The 14,276-nt window shown below is 55.6% G+C and overlaps 1 protein-coding gene across 1 annotated transcript; it reads right to left on the minus strand.

The window, feature by feature from the left end:
* Positions 1-8,591: 8,591 nt before the first annotated feature.
* BJ171DRAFT_535796 (uncharacterized protein) lies at positions 8,592-9,761 on the minus strand. Its single transcript, XM_053112852.1, has 2 exons — positions 9,515-9,761; positions 8,592-9,441 (listed from the first exon to the last, which is right to left on the minus strand). The coding sequence occupies exons 1-2, from the start codon at positions 9,627-9,629 to the stop codon at positions 8,609-8,611; spliced, it is 948 nt and encodes a 315-aa protein (XP_052961950.1). The 5' UTR covers positions 9,630-9,761; the 3' UTR covers positions 8,592-8,608.
* Between the last annotated feature and the right edge of the window lie 4,515 nt (positions 9,762-14,276).

Raw genomic sequence — 14,276 nt, forward strand, 5'->3', positions numbered from 1 at the left:
CGACAGGACCTCCTGACCATGATGGATTTGGCCCGGACCGGTCTGTTGTCAGTGCACCCATGAACACATCCGCGGGGGCTGTGTGTTGTCGTCAGATCCCAATGTCCGAAGCCATCGGGATTCAGACTTGCCACCGCGCGCTGTGAAGCGCTCCCAGTCACGAACGTCAAGGCGCCGTTTGAGCGCACATCTTGTCGTCGATGCCATGATCGGTCGTGCGATCGCTGATGGCGGTTGGTTTGCTGTGGCTTGAATCTTGCGACATGACTACCTGGTGTCATGGATTCACATTCCGTAACTTCACTTGAGTGGCTTCACGAACAACGACTTCACTAACAACGGCTTCATTAACGATGACTTCAACTTATCAGGTTCCTTGCGGCTTGTGACTCGACCACCCGGCCGCTACGAATAGGGCCCGGAACCATAAACATCATGCAACCATGAACACACCCACAAGGGCTGTGTTTTGTCGTCAGATCCCAATGTCCGTAGCCATTGGAATGCAGACTAGCCACCATGCGTCTGTCTTGGTACGCATGTAGCCCCGAGCGTCTGGGTAGCCGATCGGGAACAACACTCCTAGGAATTTGATGACATGGCTTCACGAACAACGGCTTCACTATGAAGACTTCAACTTATCAAGTTCCTTGCTGCTTGTGACTCGACCACCCGGCCGCTACGAATAGGGCCCGGAACCATAAACATCATGCAACCATGAACACACCCACAAGGGCTGTGTTTTGTCGTCAGATCCCAATGTCCGTAGCCATTGGAATGCAGACTAGCCACCATGCGTCTGTCTTGGTACGCATGTAGCCCCGAGCGTCTGGGTAGCCGATCGGGAACAACACTCCTAGGAATTTGATGACATGGCTTCACGAACAACGGCTTCACTATGAAGACTTCAACTTATCAAGTTCCTTGCTGCTTGTGACTCGACCACCCGGCCGCTACGAATAGGGCCCGGAACCATAAACATCATGCAACCATGAACACACCCACAAGGGCTGTGTTTTGTCGTCAGATCCCAATGTCCGTAGCCATTGGAATGCAGACTAGCCACCGTGCGCCTATGACGCACGCAGTCTCAAACGTCAAAGAGCCGTTTGAGCGCACATCTTGTCGTCGATGCCATGATCGGTCGTGCGATCGCTGATGGCGGTTGGCTTGCTAGGCTTGAAACTTGCGACATGACTACCTGGCTACTAAGCGCCCGGACCGGTCTGTTGTCAGTGCAACCATAAACACATCCACGAGGGCTGTGTAATGGGCACGCGGACAGGGAGCTCCGGGACGACCCGGAAGGCATCCCGAGGGGGCTTAGCCCGCGCCAAGGAGCGCAGGCAAGCCGGTCCGCTACCCCCCAGGGATGTAAATGCAAGGCGTCGCCCGCCGAAAATAAACCGGCGAGACGACAACACCGTCCTTCGCCTAGTAAACCAGTCGTTACCCGCTCACTCCAGTCCGTCCGCTCTCGTCCAGTCCCCAGTCCTGTTACAGTTTGTCGTCTCCCCTCCTTTTGCCTTGCCTTGCCTTGCCTTGCCTTGCCTTGCCTTGCCTTGCCTTGCCTTGCCTTGCCTTGCCTTGCCTTGCCTTGCCTTGCCTTGCCTTGCCTTGCCTTGCCTTGCCTTGCCTTGCCTTGCCTTGCCTTGCCCTGTGCCCTGTGCCCTGTCTCTCTGTTAACCATGTACAATCCCGACGTCCCGCCGATGGAGGCTGAAGCTCCTCCTCCCCCCGATGCCAACCAACTGTTCGCTGCCTATCAGCAACTGCACGAGCAGTTCGGTCAGTTGCAGCACGCATACGCTGCCCTCCAGCAAGCCCAAGTTCCCAATGCCCAGCAGCACGCCGCGCTGGGCAACTTCCTCGCCCAACTTCCCCAGGCTCCCAACGAGCCACGGATGGCTGACCCACCCATGTTCTCGGGTCGCCGTTCGGAGACTCGTTCGTTCTTGAACCACCTGCGCTTGATTTACTCGGTCCAACCTCGCCGCTACAGCACCGAGCGCCTCAAGGTCATGTTCGCTGCCAGTTTCCTTCGCGAAACTGCAGCAGCATGGTTCGCTCCGGTGCTGGAGCGCAACGACGCCATGGTGCTGGACAACTTCGAGGAGTTTGTCCGCCGCCTCGACGCCTCGTTCGGTGACCCCGATCGAACCAAGTCAGCCGAGAGAGCCCTAGACACGCTCACCCAAGGAACCCGATCGGCCGCCAGCTACATCGCCGAGTTCCGTCGCCTCGCAGTCGACACGGACTGGAACGACGCGGCCCTCCGCTTTGCCCTCCGCCGTGGTCTGCACCCAGAGGTCAAGGACGAGCTCGCCAAGTCCCGAGAGCCGTTCAACCTCGACGACCTTGTCGAACACATAATATCGATCGACAACCGCCTGTACGAGCGCCGTCAAGAACAACGTGCAGAGCGCCGCTACCAGCCCGCCCCCCGCGCAAGCTCAAGATTCCCGACCAACGCCTACGCCTCGGCCGAACCCACTCCAATGGAAGTGGACGCCTTAAAGGCACCTCTTGGCCCGCAGCCCGCAGCGAAGGGTAAGCTGGCCATCGACGAGCGCGACCGACGTCGTCGCTTGGGCCTCTGCCTCTATTGTGGAGGCAAAGGCCATATCGCAAAGCACTGCCCTGAGAAGCAACAGCAGGGTTTTCGCTGAGTCCGGCGGCTGCATCAGGAGCCCCGCCGGACTCCAACAACAAACCTCCTGACCCTACCCATGCAGAGCGTGCACTCATCAGCAGCCTCTCGAGTGGTACTTCACCAATGTGCTTTGAGATTCCCGTATCTTGCCAATCCCAAGAGTCCCAGTTTACCGCCAAGGCCTTCATCGACTCTGGGGCCCAGCTGAACTGCATGGATGCTGACTTTGCCCAACGCCACCAAGTTCCACTCCGATGCTTGGACAGCCCCATTGATGGACGGGCCATCGATGGCCAACCACTCACATCCGGGGGCATCTCGCACGAGACCTTGCCCCTTGTGATGGACATCGATAGCCACAAGGAAGTCATCACCTTCAAGATCATCAAGTCCCCATACCACCAAGTTATCCTGGGCTACCCGTGGCTGCAATCCCACGAGCCTTGGATACGTTGGGGCAAGAAGATCATCCGATTCACATCCAGTCATTGCCAAGAGGTGTGTCGGTCCGAAACCGTATCGCTCCCAACGGAGCCAAGTCAGTCGTTGCCTCCGGACTCTGCACCCTCCGAGCCAGATACCGAGAGCGCACAAGACGCTCCGAGCGTGCCCACCTTGCCTCATGTGTCGTTCGTCAGCGCCGCGGGCCTCAAGAGAATGCTCAAGCGGGGCCAGCCAGTCCTGATTGGAGCCTTGAGCACCGCAACTCCGGAAACAGACCTCCCGCTCCCAGACAAATACGAAGACTACAACGATGTGTTCAGCAAGCAACAGGCTGACCACTTGCCCGACCACCGACCGTGGGACCACCGCGTCGAGCTGGTCGACCCGGACAAGCACCCGGTCCGTGGCCCGGTGTACCCCCTCACAGAGTTGGAGATGCAGGCACTGCAAGACTATGTCAAGGAGAACCTTGACAAGGAATTCATTCGCCGGAGCACCTCCCCGGTTGCCGCTCCAATTCTGTTCGTGAAGAAGAAATCCGGCGAGCTACGGCTGTGCGTCGACTACCGCCGTTTGAACCAAGCATGCAAGAAGCAGTTCTACCCACTCCCAAACATTCGAGACCTGTTCAGGAAGATCCGAAGCGCCCGAGTCTTCACCAAGCTGGACCTCCGAGGGGCGTACAACCTCGTGAGGATCGCCGAGGGCCACGAGTGGCTCACCAGTTTCACTTGCCCTTTGGGGCAGTTCGAATACTTGGTGATGCCATTCGGGCTGCAAGGTGCGCCGGCCACATTCCAGGCGTTCATGGATCATGTCATGAAGGATCTGGGACACTGTGTGGCTGTGTACTTGGATGACATTCTCATTTACTCCGAGGACCCCGAGCAACACGAAGACCATGTGCGTGCTGTCCTGGAACAGCTCCGCCGCAATGGACTGTACTGCAAGCTCGAGAAGTGCCATTTCGACACGGACGAAGTCGAGTTCCTGGGACACATTGTCAACACCGAGGGCATCAAGATGGATCCCCGCAAGGTGCAAGCTGTCCTCGACTGGGTCCCGCCCCAGTCTGTGAAGCAATTGCAGATGTTCCTGGGTCTTGCCAATTACTACAGGACATTCATCCACGACTTCAGCAAGATAGCTACCCCACTGCACGCCCTGACGGGCAACTCGGGGAGTTTCGAGTGGTCTCCCACGGCTCAGGAAGCATTCGATCTGCTGAAGCAAGCCTTCACGACGGCACCTGTGCTCGCACACCCAGACCCGGATAAGCCATTCGTTGTTGAGACAGACGCCAGCGACTATGCTTTGGGAGCCGTGCTCTGCCAGCTTGGACCCGACGAGTCGATGCATCCGATCTCGTACATGTCACGCAAGCTGACGGCACCAGAGATCAACTACGAAGTGTACGACAAGGAGATGCTTGCCATTGTCACGGCACTCAAGGAGTGGAGGCACTTCCTCTCCGGATCCAAGCACAAGGTGGTGGTCCACAGTGACCACAAGAACCTGGTGTACTTCACCACCAGTCGCATGCTCAACCGTCGCCAAGCGCGATGGGCGATGTTCCTGTCCGAGTTTGACTACGAGATCGTGTACAAGCCTGGAAGGGAGATGGTCGTGCCCGACGCCCTCTCCAGGAAGCCCCAGCTGGAGATCAAGCCGGACGAGCCGGCTTACACACAGCAGCACCAAGTGCTGCTGGATGCAAGTCGCCTCAGAATCGCTGCCCTTCAGGTGATAGCACTGTCGGCATTCGAGGAGAAGGTCAAGGCAGTTCAACAGACTGACCCCTATGCCCAGGAAGTAATCGCAAACCTGACCAACCCGCGATTCCATGCCTTCCGCCTCCGAGATGGACTCCTCTTCCGAGACGGGTTGCTGTATGTCCCGACCACCGAGCTGCAGCTTGAAGTGCTGTGGGACAGCCACGACTCGAGGACGGCGGGCCATTTTGGGAGGGAGAAAACACTGGAGCTCCTGAGCAGGAACTACTGGTTTCCCAAGATGGCCGCCACGGTGCGCAAGTACGTGCAGTCCTGCGAGACGTGCTGCAGAGCCAAGCCAGCACGCCACGCACCATACGGACTGCTTAAGCCACTCCCGATCCCGGAGTCACCCTGGTCGGCCGTATCCATGGACTTTGTGGTCGAACTTCCCAAGTCCGAAGGCTTCGACGCAATTGCCGTGTTCGTCGACAGGCTCACGAAGATGGCCCACTTCCGGGCTTGCAGTACCTCCATCACGGCCGAAGAAACGGCAACGCTGTTCATGGACAGCATCTTCAGGATCCACGGGGCTCCCAAGTCCATCGTGACGGACAGGGGTCCGCAGTTCAAGTCCACCTTCTGGCGACGATTCCATGAGCTTCTGGGCACTTCGACTGACCTGTCCAGCGCCTACCACCCCGAGTCGGATGGGCAGTCGGAAAGAGTCAACAGCGTCCTCGAAACCTTCATCCGATGTTACTGCGATTACCAACAGGACGATTGGGTCTCGCTTTTGCCGTTAGCTGAGTTCGCATACAATAACTCGGCCCACTCGAGCACCAAGAGCACACCGTTCTATGCGAACTACGGATTCCACCCTGCCTGTGACTTCAAGCTGTCGACCCAGTCCGAGGTGCCTGCAGCCGAGGAGCGCATCGAAAAAATCAAGCAGCACCTCGAACAACTCAAGACTCACCTCGCGGACGCACAGTCCAGACAGAAGGCCAACGCCGACAGGCACCGTAAGTCTTTTGACATTGCCGTCGGATCCAAGGTCTGGTTGTCTCGTCGCAACATAAGGACGCAGCGCCCAAGCGACAAGCTGGATTGGAAGCGCCTTGGACCCTTCGAAGTCGTTAGGGCGATCAACGAGGTGGCCTTCGAACTCAAGCTGCCGAAGTCGATGGCCCGGATCCATCCGGTGTTCCATGCGTCTCTGCTGGAACCGGTCAAGCCCAATGAGCTCCCAGGACGACAGGCACCTCCTCCACCGCCGATCGAAATTGACGGCCACGAAGAATATGAGGTGCAGGAGATACTGGACTCGAGGGTAAGGGGTAATAAGTTGGAATACCTGATCCGATGGAGGGGCTACGGACCAGACGAAGACTCGTGGGAATCCGAAGAGAATTGCAGGAGCGCACCTCAAGTAGTCCAAGAATTCCATCAACGGTACCCCTTGAAGCCTCGAACGCCGACCAAGACCAAGTCCGCAAGACACCCCAGACATAGGAAGGGGGCTTAGGAAGAGGGTGATGTAATGGGCACGCGGACAGGGAGCTCCGGGACGACCCGGAAGGCATCCCGAGGGGGCTTAGCCCGCGCCAAGGAGCGCAGGCAAGCCGGTCCGCTACCCCCCAGGGATGTAAATGCAAGGCGTCGCCCGCCGAAAATAAACCGGCGAGACGACAACACCGTCCTTCGCCTAGTAAACCAGTCGTTACCCGCTCACTCCAGTCCGTCCGCTCTCGTCCAGTCCCCAGTCCTGTTACAGGCTGTGTGTTTTCGTCTGATCCAGTGTCCTTAGCCACTGAAATGCAGACTTGTCACCGTGCGCCTATGACGCACGCAGTCTCAAACGTCAAAGAGCCGTTTGAGCGCACATCTTGTCGTCGATGCCATGATCGGTCGTGCGATCGCTGATGGCGGTTGGTTTGCTGTGGCTTGAAACTTGCGACATGATTACCTGGTGTCATGGATTCACATTCCGTAACTTCACTTGAGTGGCTTCACGAACAACGACTTCACTAACAACGGCTTCACTATGAAGACTTCAACTTATCAAGTTCCTTGCTGCTTGTGACTCGACCACCTGGCCGCTACGAATAGGGCCCGGCCACCAAACATCATGCAACCATGAACACATCCACAAGGGCTGTGTTTTGTCGTCAGATCCCAATGTCCGTAGCCATTGGAATGCAGACTAGCCACCGTGCGTCTGTCTTGGTACGCGTGTAGCCCCGAGCGTCTGGGTAGCCGATCGGGAACAACACTCCTAGGAATTTTGATGACATGGCTTCACGAACAACGGCTTCACTATGAAGACTTCAACTTATCAAGTTCCTTGCTGCTTGTGACTCGACCACCCGGCCGCTACGAATAGGGCCCGGAACCATAAACATCATGCAACCATGAACACACCCACAAGGGCTGTGTTTTGTCGTCAGATCCCAATGTCCGTAGCCATTGGAATGCAGACTAGCCACCGTGCGCCTATGACGCACGCAGTCTCAAACGTCAAAGAGCCGTTTGAGCGCACATCTTGTCGTCGATGCCATGATCGGTCGTGCGATCGCTGATGGCGGTTGGCTTGCTAGGCTTGAAACTTGCGACATGACTACCTGGCTACTAAGCGCCCGGACCGGTCTGTTGTCAGTGCAACCATAAACACATCCACGAGGGCTGTGTGTTTTCGTCTGATCCAGTGTCCTTAGCCACTGAAATGCAGACTTGTCACCGTGCGCCTATGACGCACGCAGTCTCAAACGTCAAAGAGCCGTTTGAGCGCACATCTTGTCGTCGATGCCATGATCGGTCGTGCGATCGCTGATGGCGGTTGGCTTGCTAGGCTTGAAACTTGCGACATGACTACCTGGCTACTAAGCGCCCGGACCGGTCTGTTGTCAGTGCAACCATAAACACATCCACGAGGGCTGTGTGTTTTCGTCTGATCCAGTGTCCTTAGCCACTGAAATGCAGACTTGTCACCGTGCGCCTATGACGCACGCAGTCTCAAACGTCAAAGAGCCGTTTGAGCGCACATCTTGTCGTCGATGCCATGATCGGTCGTGCGATCGCTGATGGCGGTTGGTTTGCTGTGGCTTGAATCTTGCGACATGACTACCTGGTGTCATGGATTCACATTCCGTAACTTCACTTGAGTGGCTTCACGAACAACGACTTCACTAACAACGGCTTCACTATGAAGACTTCAACTTATCAAGTTCCTTGCTGCTTGTGACTCGACCACCCGGCCGCTACGAATAGGGCCCGGAACCATAAACATCATGCAACCATGAACACACCCACAAGGGCTGTGTTTTGTCGTCAGATCCCAATGTCCGTAGCCATTGGAATGCAGACTAGCCACCATGCACCGTGAGGCGCTCCCAGTCACGAACGTCAAAGAGCCGATCGCTTTGGGGTTGACTGGGAAACCCGCAAACCCAGCGATCGCGAAGGAGGTGTCCGTCATATAGCCCCACAGATCCTACGTCGTCCGGCGGACACGGCCGGCGGCGACTGGCGGAGTCTGCTATCTCCACACCCTGCCGCAGCCGGACATCTGCCAGGACCATCAGCTGACCCATGTCCACCATACTCACCCAATGAGCGCCGATCGGAACTTGGTATCTCCGCCGGTGGAGGTGGCTCTGAATAGACCCCTCCTCCAGGAATGAACCACACAATTGATACCTCGTGACGCGTGCTGTGCTGACAGGTCAGCCGCGGTCGGCGGCACAGGGACGACAACAGCAACCCGCCGGAGCAACGGGGGTAGAGAAGGAGCAAATGGTCACATGATGGTGTATTGGTCGAACACTCCGGGGAAGCGCTTGACGAAGTCATCCCAGCGGGTAATGGAGTTGTTGATAGAGAAGCGCTGGATGAGGATGACCGTGATATAGGGCAAGAGCGCTTCGGCATAATCCATTCTGGTGATGGGGTAGCGATAGGGTGGGGGTTGATCGCGCATCTGGCTGAAGACCAGTTGATCAACGGCAATCTGGCGTTGGCGTCGAAGCGTGGGGATAAGTGAATACTCCCCGATTCTGCCACGGTGCTTCTTGATGAGCTTCCAGTTTTTGAACCAGTCGTCGATCAAGACAGCACACTGCTTGAAGAGCTTCTTCTCCATGCTCTGAATGTCAAAGTCTCGCATCCCACATCGGATGTGTCTGACTTGCATCGATGCGGTGAGTGCGGGAGTGCGCTGAACAATGTCACGCAAGCCAATATATCGCAGAGATACATTTGGGCGGTGTTTGCAGCTCTGATCGACGTCGACGTGCGGAAAGAGCGTGTCCGGGTTGATGTTCTTGAAGCCGTGATCGATCGTCAGCTGAGAATAGTGTCGAATGAACACTGGTCTGGGTGGACGCACCAAGACACCAGGCGGGGGCGAATCAACCACCGTAGCACTCTGCCTGGTGGGCGAATTCATGGGGGATGGGGACGGGAGAGTGATCGGAGAAACCGAAGGAGTGGACGGGCTCATGCCAAAGGTGGGAGTGAGAGGAGATGATCCGCCGATCATATTACCACGGCGCTCGACCGTTGCGGCAGTCGATGGACCGGGGCGGCATGGAGAGGAGCTACTACTGAGACGATCGCCCCCCTGGTCAAGGACTGAGAACGATATCATAAGTTAGGATACACATAGCGTTCCAACGAGCTGGCGAGCGATTAGATCAACGCATACCGTCCATCCAATCGCTGGAGAGTCTTCTCTTCTTGGGCGGCATTCTCATGGGCTCTTGATCGAGGCGATCGCTCGCAGCACCGGACAAGAGACGCTGTCTTCTGGTCATCATCATTGGAGGATGGCTGGATGGGGTGGTGAGACGACGAAGGCGAAGGGTGAAGGCTGGATGGGAAGGCGGCTGGGGAGCGGACTTGATTTATATCCCCGCAGGCCGCTCGACGCTCACATGATACACCCACCCCACCACTCGGACACTCACATCCTCACGATCCCCCCCACACAGAGCGGACATGTTGTTGCTCCCGCGCATGGCAGTTCACACGGATACTGATTGTGTATTTTTTTGGATTTTTCTACTGATTTTTCTACTGAATAAGAGCGCTGAAAGGGGCGCTGGATTGGAGTACTGAATGGGGGTACTGAATGGGGGTACTGAACAAGAGCGCTGAATTGTGGTACTGAATTGGGGTACTGAATGTTATGAAGAAATAAAGGCTACGAATAGAAGGCTGATCAATCCAGGCGAATGGCGTTTGCATACTTGGACGAGAAACTCCTCCAGCCACTCCTGTAGCCGTCGTTCTTGATCATACGATCGTAGTTGAGCATGCGGAAGAGGATGACAGCAATTGTTAGAGTCCGAAGGGGACTCAACGGCAAAAGAAGAAGTGAGCTCGAAGTGAGCTCAGGGAAGGCAAGGGTAAAGTCCGAAGTGGACTCGGAGAGGGAGCGAGGGAAGCAAAGATCCGTTCAAGATAAGACTAGTCTCGAAATGAGACGTGAGGAACACTCAGAGAATAAAGTAGAAGGCACTTTATTTAGTCCTATTTTGAACGCTGAGGTTCGACTACACATCGCGGGGGTCAGGCTATTTATAGACAAGTCCGGACTTGGCAGCGAAGGGCGGCCAAGGGAGGGAAAAGTGGGCGATCGAGCAGGGCGAAGGGGGCGATGCACGAACGAGGGCCGAGAAGGACCACCGAGACAGGCAGAGAACCAAAGCGAGGGAGGCGCAAGCAAAAGCGAAGCACCTGGCAGGAGAAACGTGCAAAGGCGAAGCAATGTGACTCAACGTCCAAGAAGCGGATTGGTCAAGTATAAGGTTGGGGCAAATGCATGCGAGATGAACAAGAGATCGGGGCGGTCAGGCAGGTCATGAGTCACCGGTGGTGGGACACATGACCGGCAGCCGAATTGCAACCAATCGCAGCAAGGCGCGTGCACAAACAAACCGGCGCGTGCGAAGAAGACAAAGGAAGCGGAGCAGCGCGGGGAAACGGAAGTGCGGAAGGAGCGGAAATGGCAGGCAAAAGGCGGAAAATTGGAGGGGAACTGCAAAGCTACACACAAACAAACAGAAAGGCAAAAGAACAGCCAAGTGTGCAGTCAAAGTGGAGAACAAGCAGAAGCTATCCCTAACATCATCCCCTTCCTTAGCGACGAACTCCGGGCGTCGCCTTCGGCTTTGAGGGATAGCGAAGGTGGAAGTCAGCAACAAGATCAGTGGCGTGGGAAACATTGGCAGCGGGCTCCCAAGACCGGTCAGTCTCGGAATAGCCCTTCCACTGAACCAAGTACTGTAAGCGACCACGGAAGAGCCGAGAATCGAGAACAGTCTCGACCTCAAACTCTTCCTGGGAGTCAACAAGAATGGGTGGAGGTTCGGGTTGGGTGAACTCGGGAACAATGTCCTTCGTTCGGGGTTCAAGGAGGGATACATGAAAGACGGGGTGGACTTTGAGTGTGGAAGGGAGTTTAAGTTCAAAGGCAACGGGGTTGATGCGGCGAAGAACTTTAAAGGGGCCAAGCTTTTTCTGATCAAGCTTGTTGGAGGGACGAAGGGTGCGGATGTGGCGACGATCAAGAAAAACGAGGTCGCCAACGGAGATGTCGGGAGTGGGGAGACGGGATTTGTTGGCCTGCAAAGTGTAGGACTCTTGGGCAACCCGGAGGTTGGCCTTGAGATCCTCGAGAACGGTCTGAAGTCGGTCGACACGTTCTTCGGCAGAGGGCACAACAGAAGGATCACGGATGATGGAGGGATCAAAAATGGGGTGATGGCCATGGACTGCAAAGAAGGGAGTCATGCCAGTGGAGGTGTTTTCCGAGTTGTTGTAAGTGAACTCGGCAAGGGGAAGGTGAAGGGTCCAGTCGTCTTGCAGGTAATTGCAATGGATACGCAAATACTGCTCGATGACCTGGTTGAGAACCTCGGTCGAACCGTCGGTCTCGGGGTGGAAGGCAGAAGAAAGGGAAATCTTCGTCTTCAGAAGCTCATTGAAGCGCCTCCAGAAGGCCGAAGTAAACTGAGTTCCTCGGTCCGAAACAATAGACCGGGGACAACCATGCAAGCGGAAGATGTGGGAGAGGAAGAGTTCGGCGGTTTGCTCGCCTGTAACCGTCTTCGTGGTGGGCACAAAGTGTGCTTGTTTGGACAGGCGGTCCTTAACCACGAAGATGGAGTCAAAGCCGTTCGAAGGTGGGAGATCCGTGATGAAGTCCATCGACAGGTCCCACCAACGTTCGGAAGGAACGGGGAGAGGGTGAAGTAAACCATAAGGGGAGTGACGGGACGGCTTGGCTCGCTGGCACGCTTCACAATTAGCAATGAAGCGACGCACAGACTTACGAAGCCGGGGCCAGTGAAAGTCCCGGGAGATGAGCTCAACGGTCTTGGCAAGACCAAAGTGACCAGCGGCAGCGGAGCAGTGACGTTGCTCAAACACTTTGAGCTGGAGCTCGGGGGAAGGGACAACGATCAGGTCTTTAAAGTAAAGGAGACCGTCACGGAAGGAGTAATCGCCATCAAGACGTTTGGCGTTGAAGTCAGAAAGAAGGGAACAAGAAAGGGTGGCAGCTCGAATCTCGGAAAGAAAATCGGGGTTCGAGCCGATAACGGTGATGCTGTCGAGAGAAATAGACTCGAACAGCTGAAGGAAGTTGGTGGAGTGGAGGGAGTCACCAGGCTTTATCTCAAAGTCAGAACGGCGACTGAGAGCATCGGCTTTGGTGTTGAGGCGACCAGGGCGGTGGTAAATGCGAAAAGCAAAATCAGAAAGGAATTGGGCCCACCGGAACTGGCGGCGAGAAAGTTGGGAAGCGGAAGTGAACCGGGTGAGGTTCTGGTGATCAGAGAAAACAAGAGTGGGATGATCGGGGTCGGCAGCCATCAAGTAATGACGCCAGGCAGTAAAGGAATCGACAATAGCAAGGAGCTCTTTGTCGTGGGTGTCATAATTCACCTCGGCGGGACGGAATTGCCGAGAGTGAAAAGCAACGGGGTGAAGAGCGCCGTCAGGGTCAAACTGGGAAAGGACGGCACCCAGAGCAAAGTCAGAAGCATCGGGCTCGATGACAGCGGGTTTGGAGAAATCAAAGTAACGAAGAATAGGTGCGGAAGTGAATGAACGTTTAAGAGAATCAAAAGCCTCTTGGGCCTCGGGAGACCAAGAGAAGGTGGAGGATTTGGTGGTGAGTGAAGTCAAAGGACGAGCAAGTGCGGAAAAGTCCTTGACGAAGCGGCGGTAAAAGTTTGCGAAACCAATAAAAACTTGGATGTCGCGAGCAGAAGAGGGAACAGGCCAAAGGGAAACGGCCTCGACCTTGGCAGGGTCCATTTTAATGCCATCGGCAGAAATGATCATGCCGAGAAAGTCAACTTCAGAAAGGTCAAAAGAACACTTGGCCGGATTGACCTTAAGAGAGTGTTCACGAAGGCGAGAAAGAACAAGCTTAACATGCTCCTCATGCTCCAGGGGATCTTTTGAGAAGATCAGGATGTCGTCAAGATAAATGACAACACAGACACCAAGGAGGTCCGAGAAGATGTCGTTCATAAAAAACTGAAAAGCAGCGGGGGCATTCGAAAGACCAAAGGGGATAACATTGTACTCGTAAGAGCCAGATTTGCAAACAAAAGCAGTCTTCCACTCATCGCCCTTCTTGACACGAACCAAGTGGTAAGCATCAGGAAGGTCAAGGTGTGAGAAGACGCGGGCAGAAGAAAGTTTATCCAGAAGATCCTGGAAGAGGGGAAGAGGGTAGCGGTTCTTCTTCGTGATGGCATTGAGGCCCCGGTAGTCGACGCAAAGGCGAAGACCACCATTGGGCTTCTTCACGAAGAAGCAGGGAGCACCAACGGGAGAAGAGGATTTGGAGATCCAACCACGTGCGAGGGCGTTGGTCAGATACTCCGAAAGAGCAGATTCCTCGGCCGGGGACAAAGGATAGACTTTCCCCGGCTTTGGCAAACGAGGTTCCTTTCCATCCTCGGTCCGTACAAACTCAATAGACAAGTCATACGGACGGTGAGGAGGCAAGGAAGAAGGAGGGTCAGACTTGAGGCTGAAAACGTCGCCAAACTCATTGTATTTGAGCGGGACACCTCGAGAGTCAACAGGGGTGCCAGACTCGGCATACACCTTCGTCGTGAGCACGGACCTTATCGACACCGTAGGATACGTCTCCGGCGAAGGAGGACGGATATCCATTTGGGCAGCGAAAATGTCGAGCTTGTCTTCCCGTGCAAGACGGAGAAGACTCGCCGCATTAACGAGCTCAATGTCGGGCGAAGATAAAGCCGTTGGCTCTTCAGAAAGCGAAGCAGAGTCAAGGCGGGAAGAAAGGGAAGGCGAAGTGCCAAAGGAGGGAACCGGTGTAAGGGAAGGACCGGAGGGAGGAGTCAAAGGCGAAGTGCCCGAAGGGGGAGGCGAATAGCCGGAAGGGGACGAAGTGTCCAAGGAGGAAGCAGAGACATCCG

Source organism: Polychytrium aggregatum (genome assembly GCF_025602895.1).
Source record: "Polychytrium aggregatum strain JEL109 chromosome Unknown BJ171scaffold_102, whole genome shotgun sequence".
NCBI classification, from domain to species: domain Eukaryota; kingdom Fungi; phylum Chytridiomycota; class Chytridiomycetes; order Polychytriales; genus Polychytrium; species Polychytrium aggregatum.

Excerpts from the sequence above, each read along its gene's own strand:
- BJ171DRAFT_535796 (XM_053112852.1), bottom strand. The coding sequence starts at position 9,629 with ATGATGATGACCAGAAGACAGCGTCTCTTGTCCGGTGCTGCGAGCGAT. Across the intron at positions 9,442-9,514 it reads CTCCAGCGATTGGATGGACG|TCCTTGACCAGGGGGGCGAT; the intron begins GTATGCGTTGAT and ends TATCGTTCTCAG.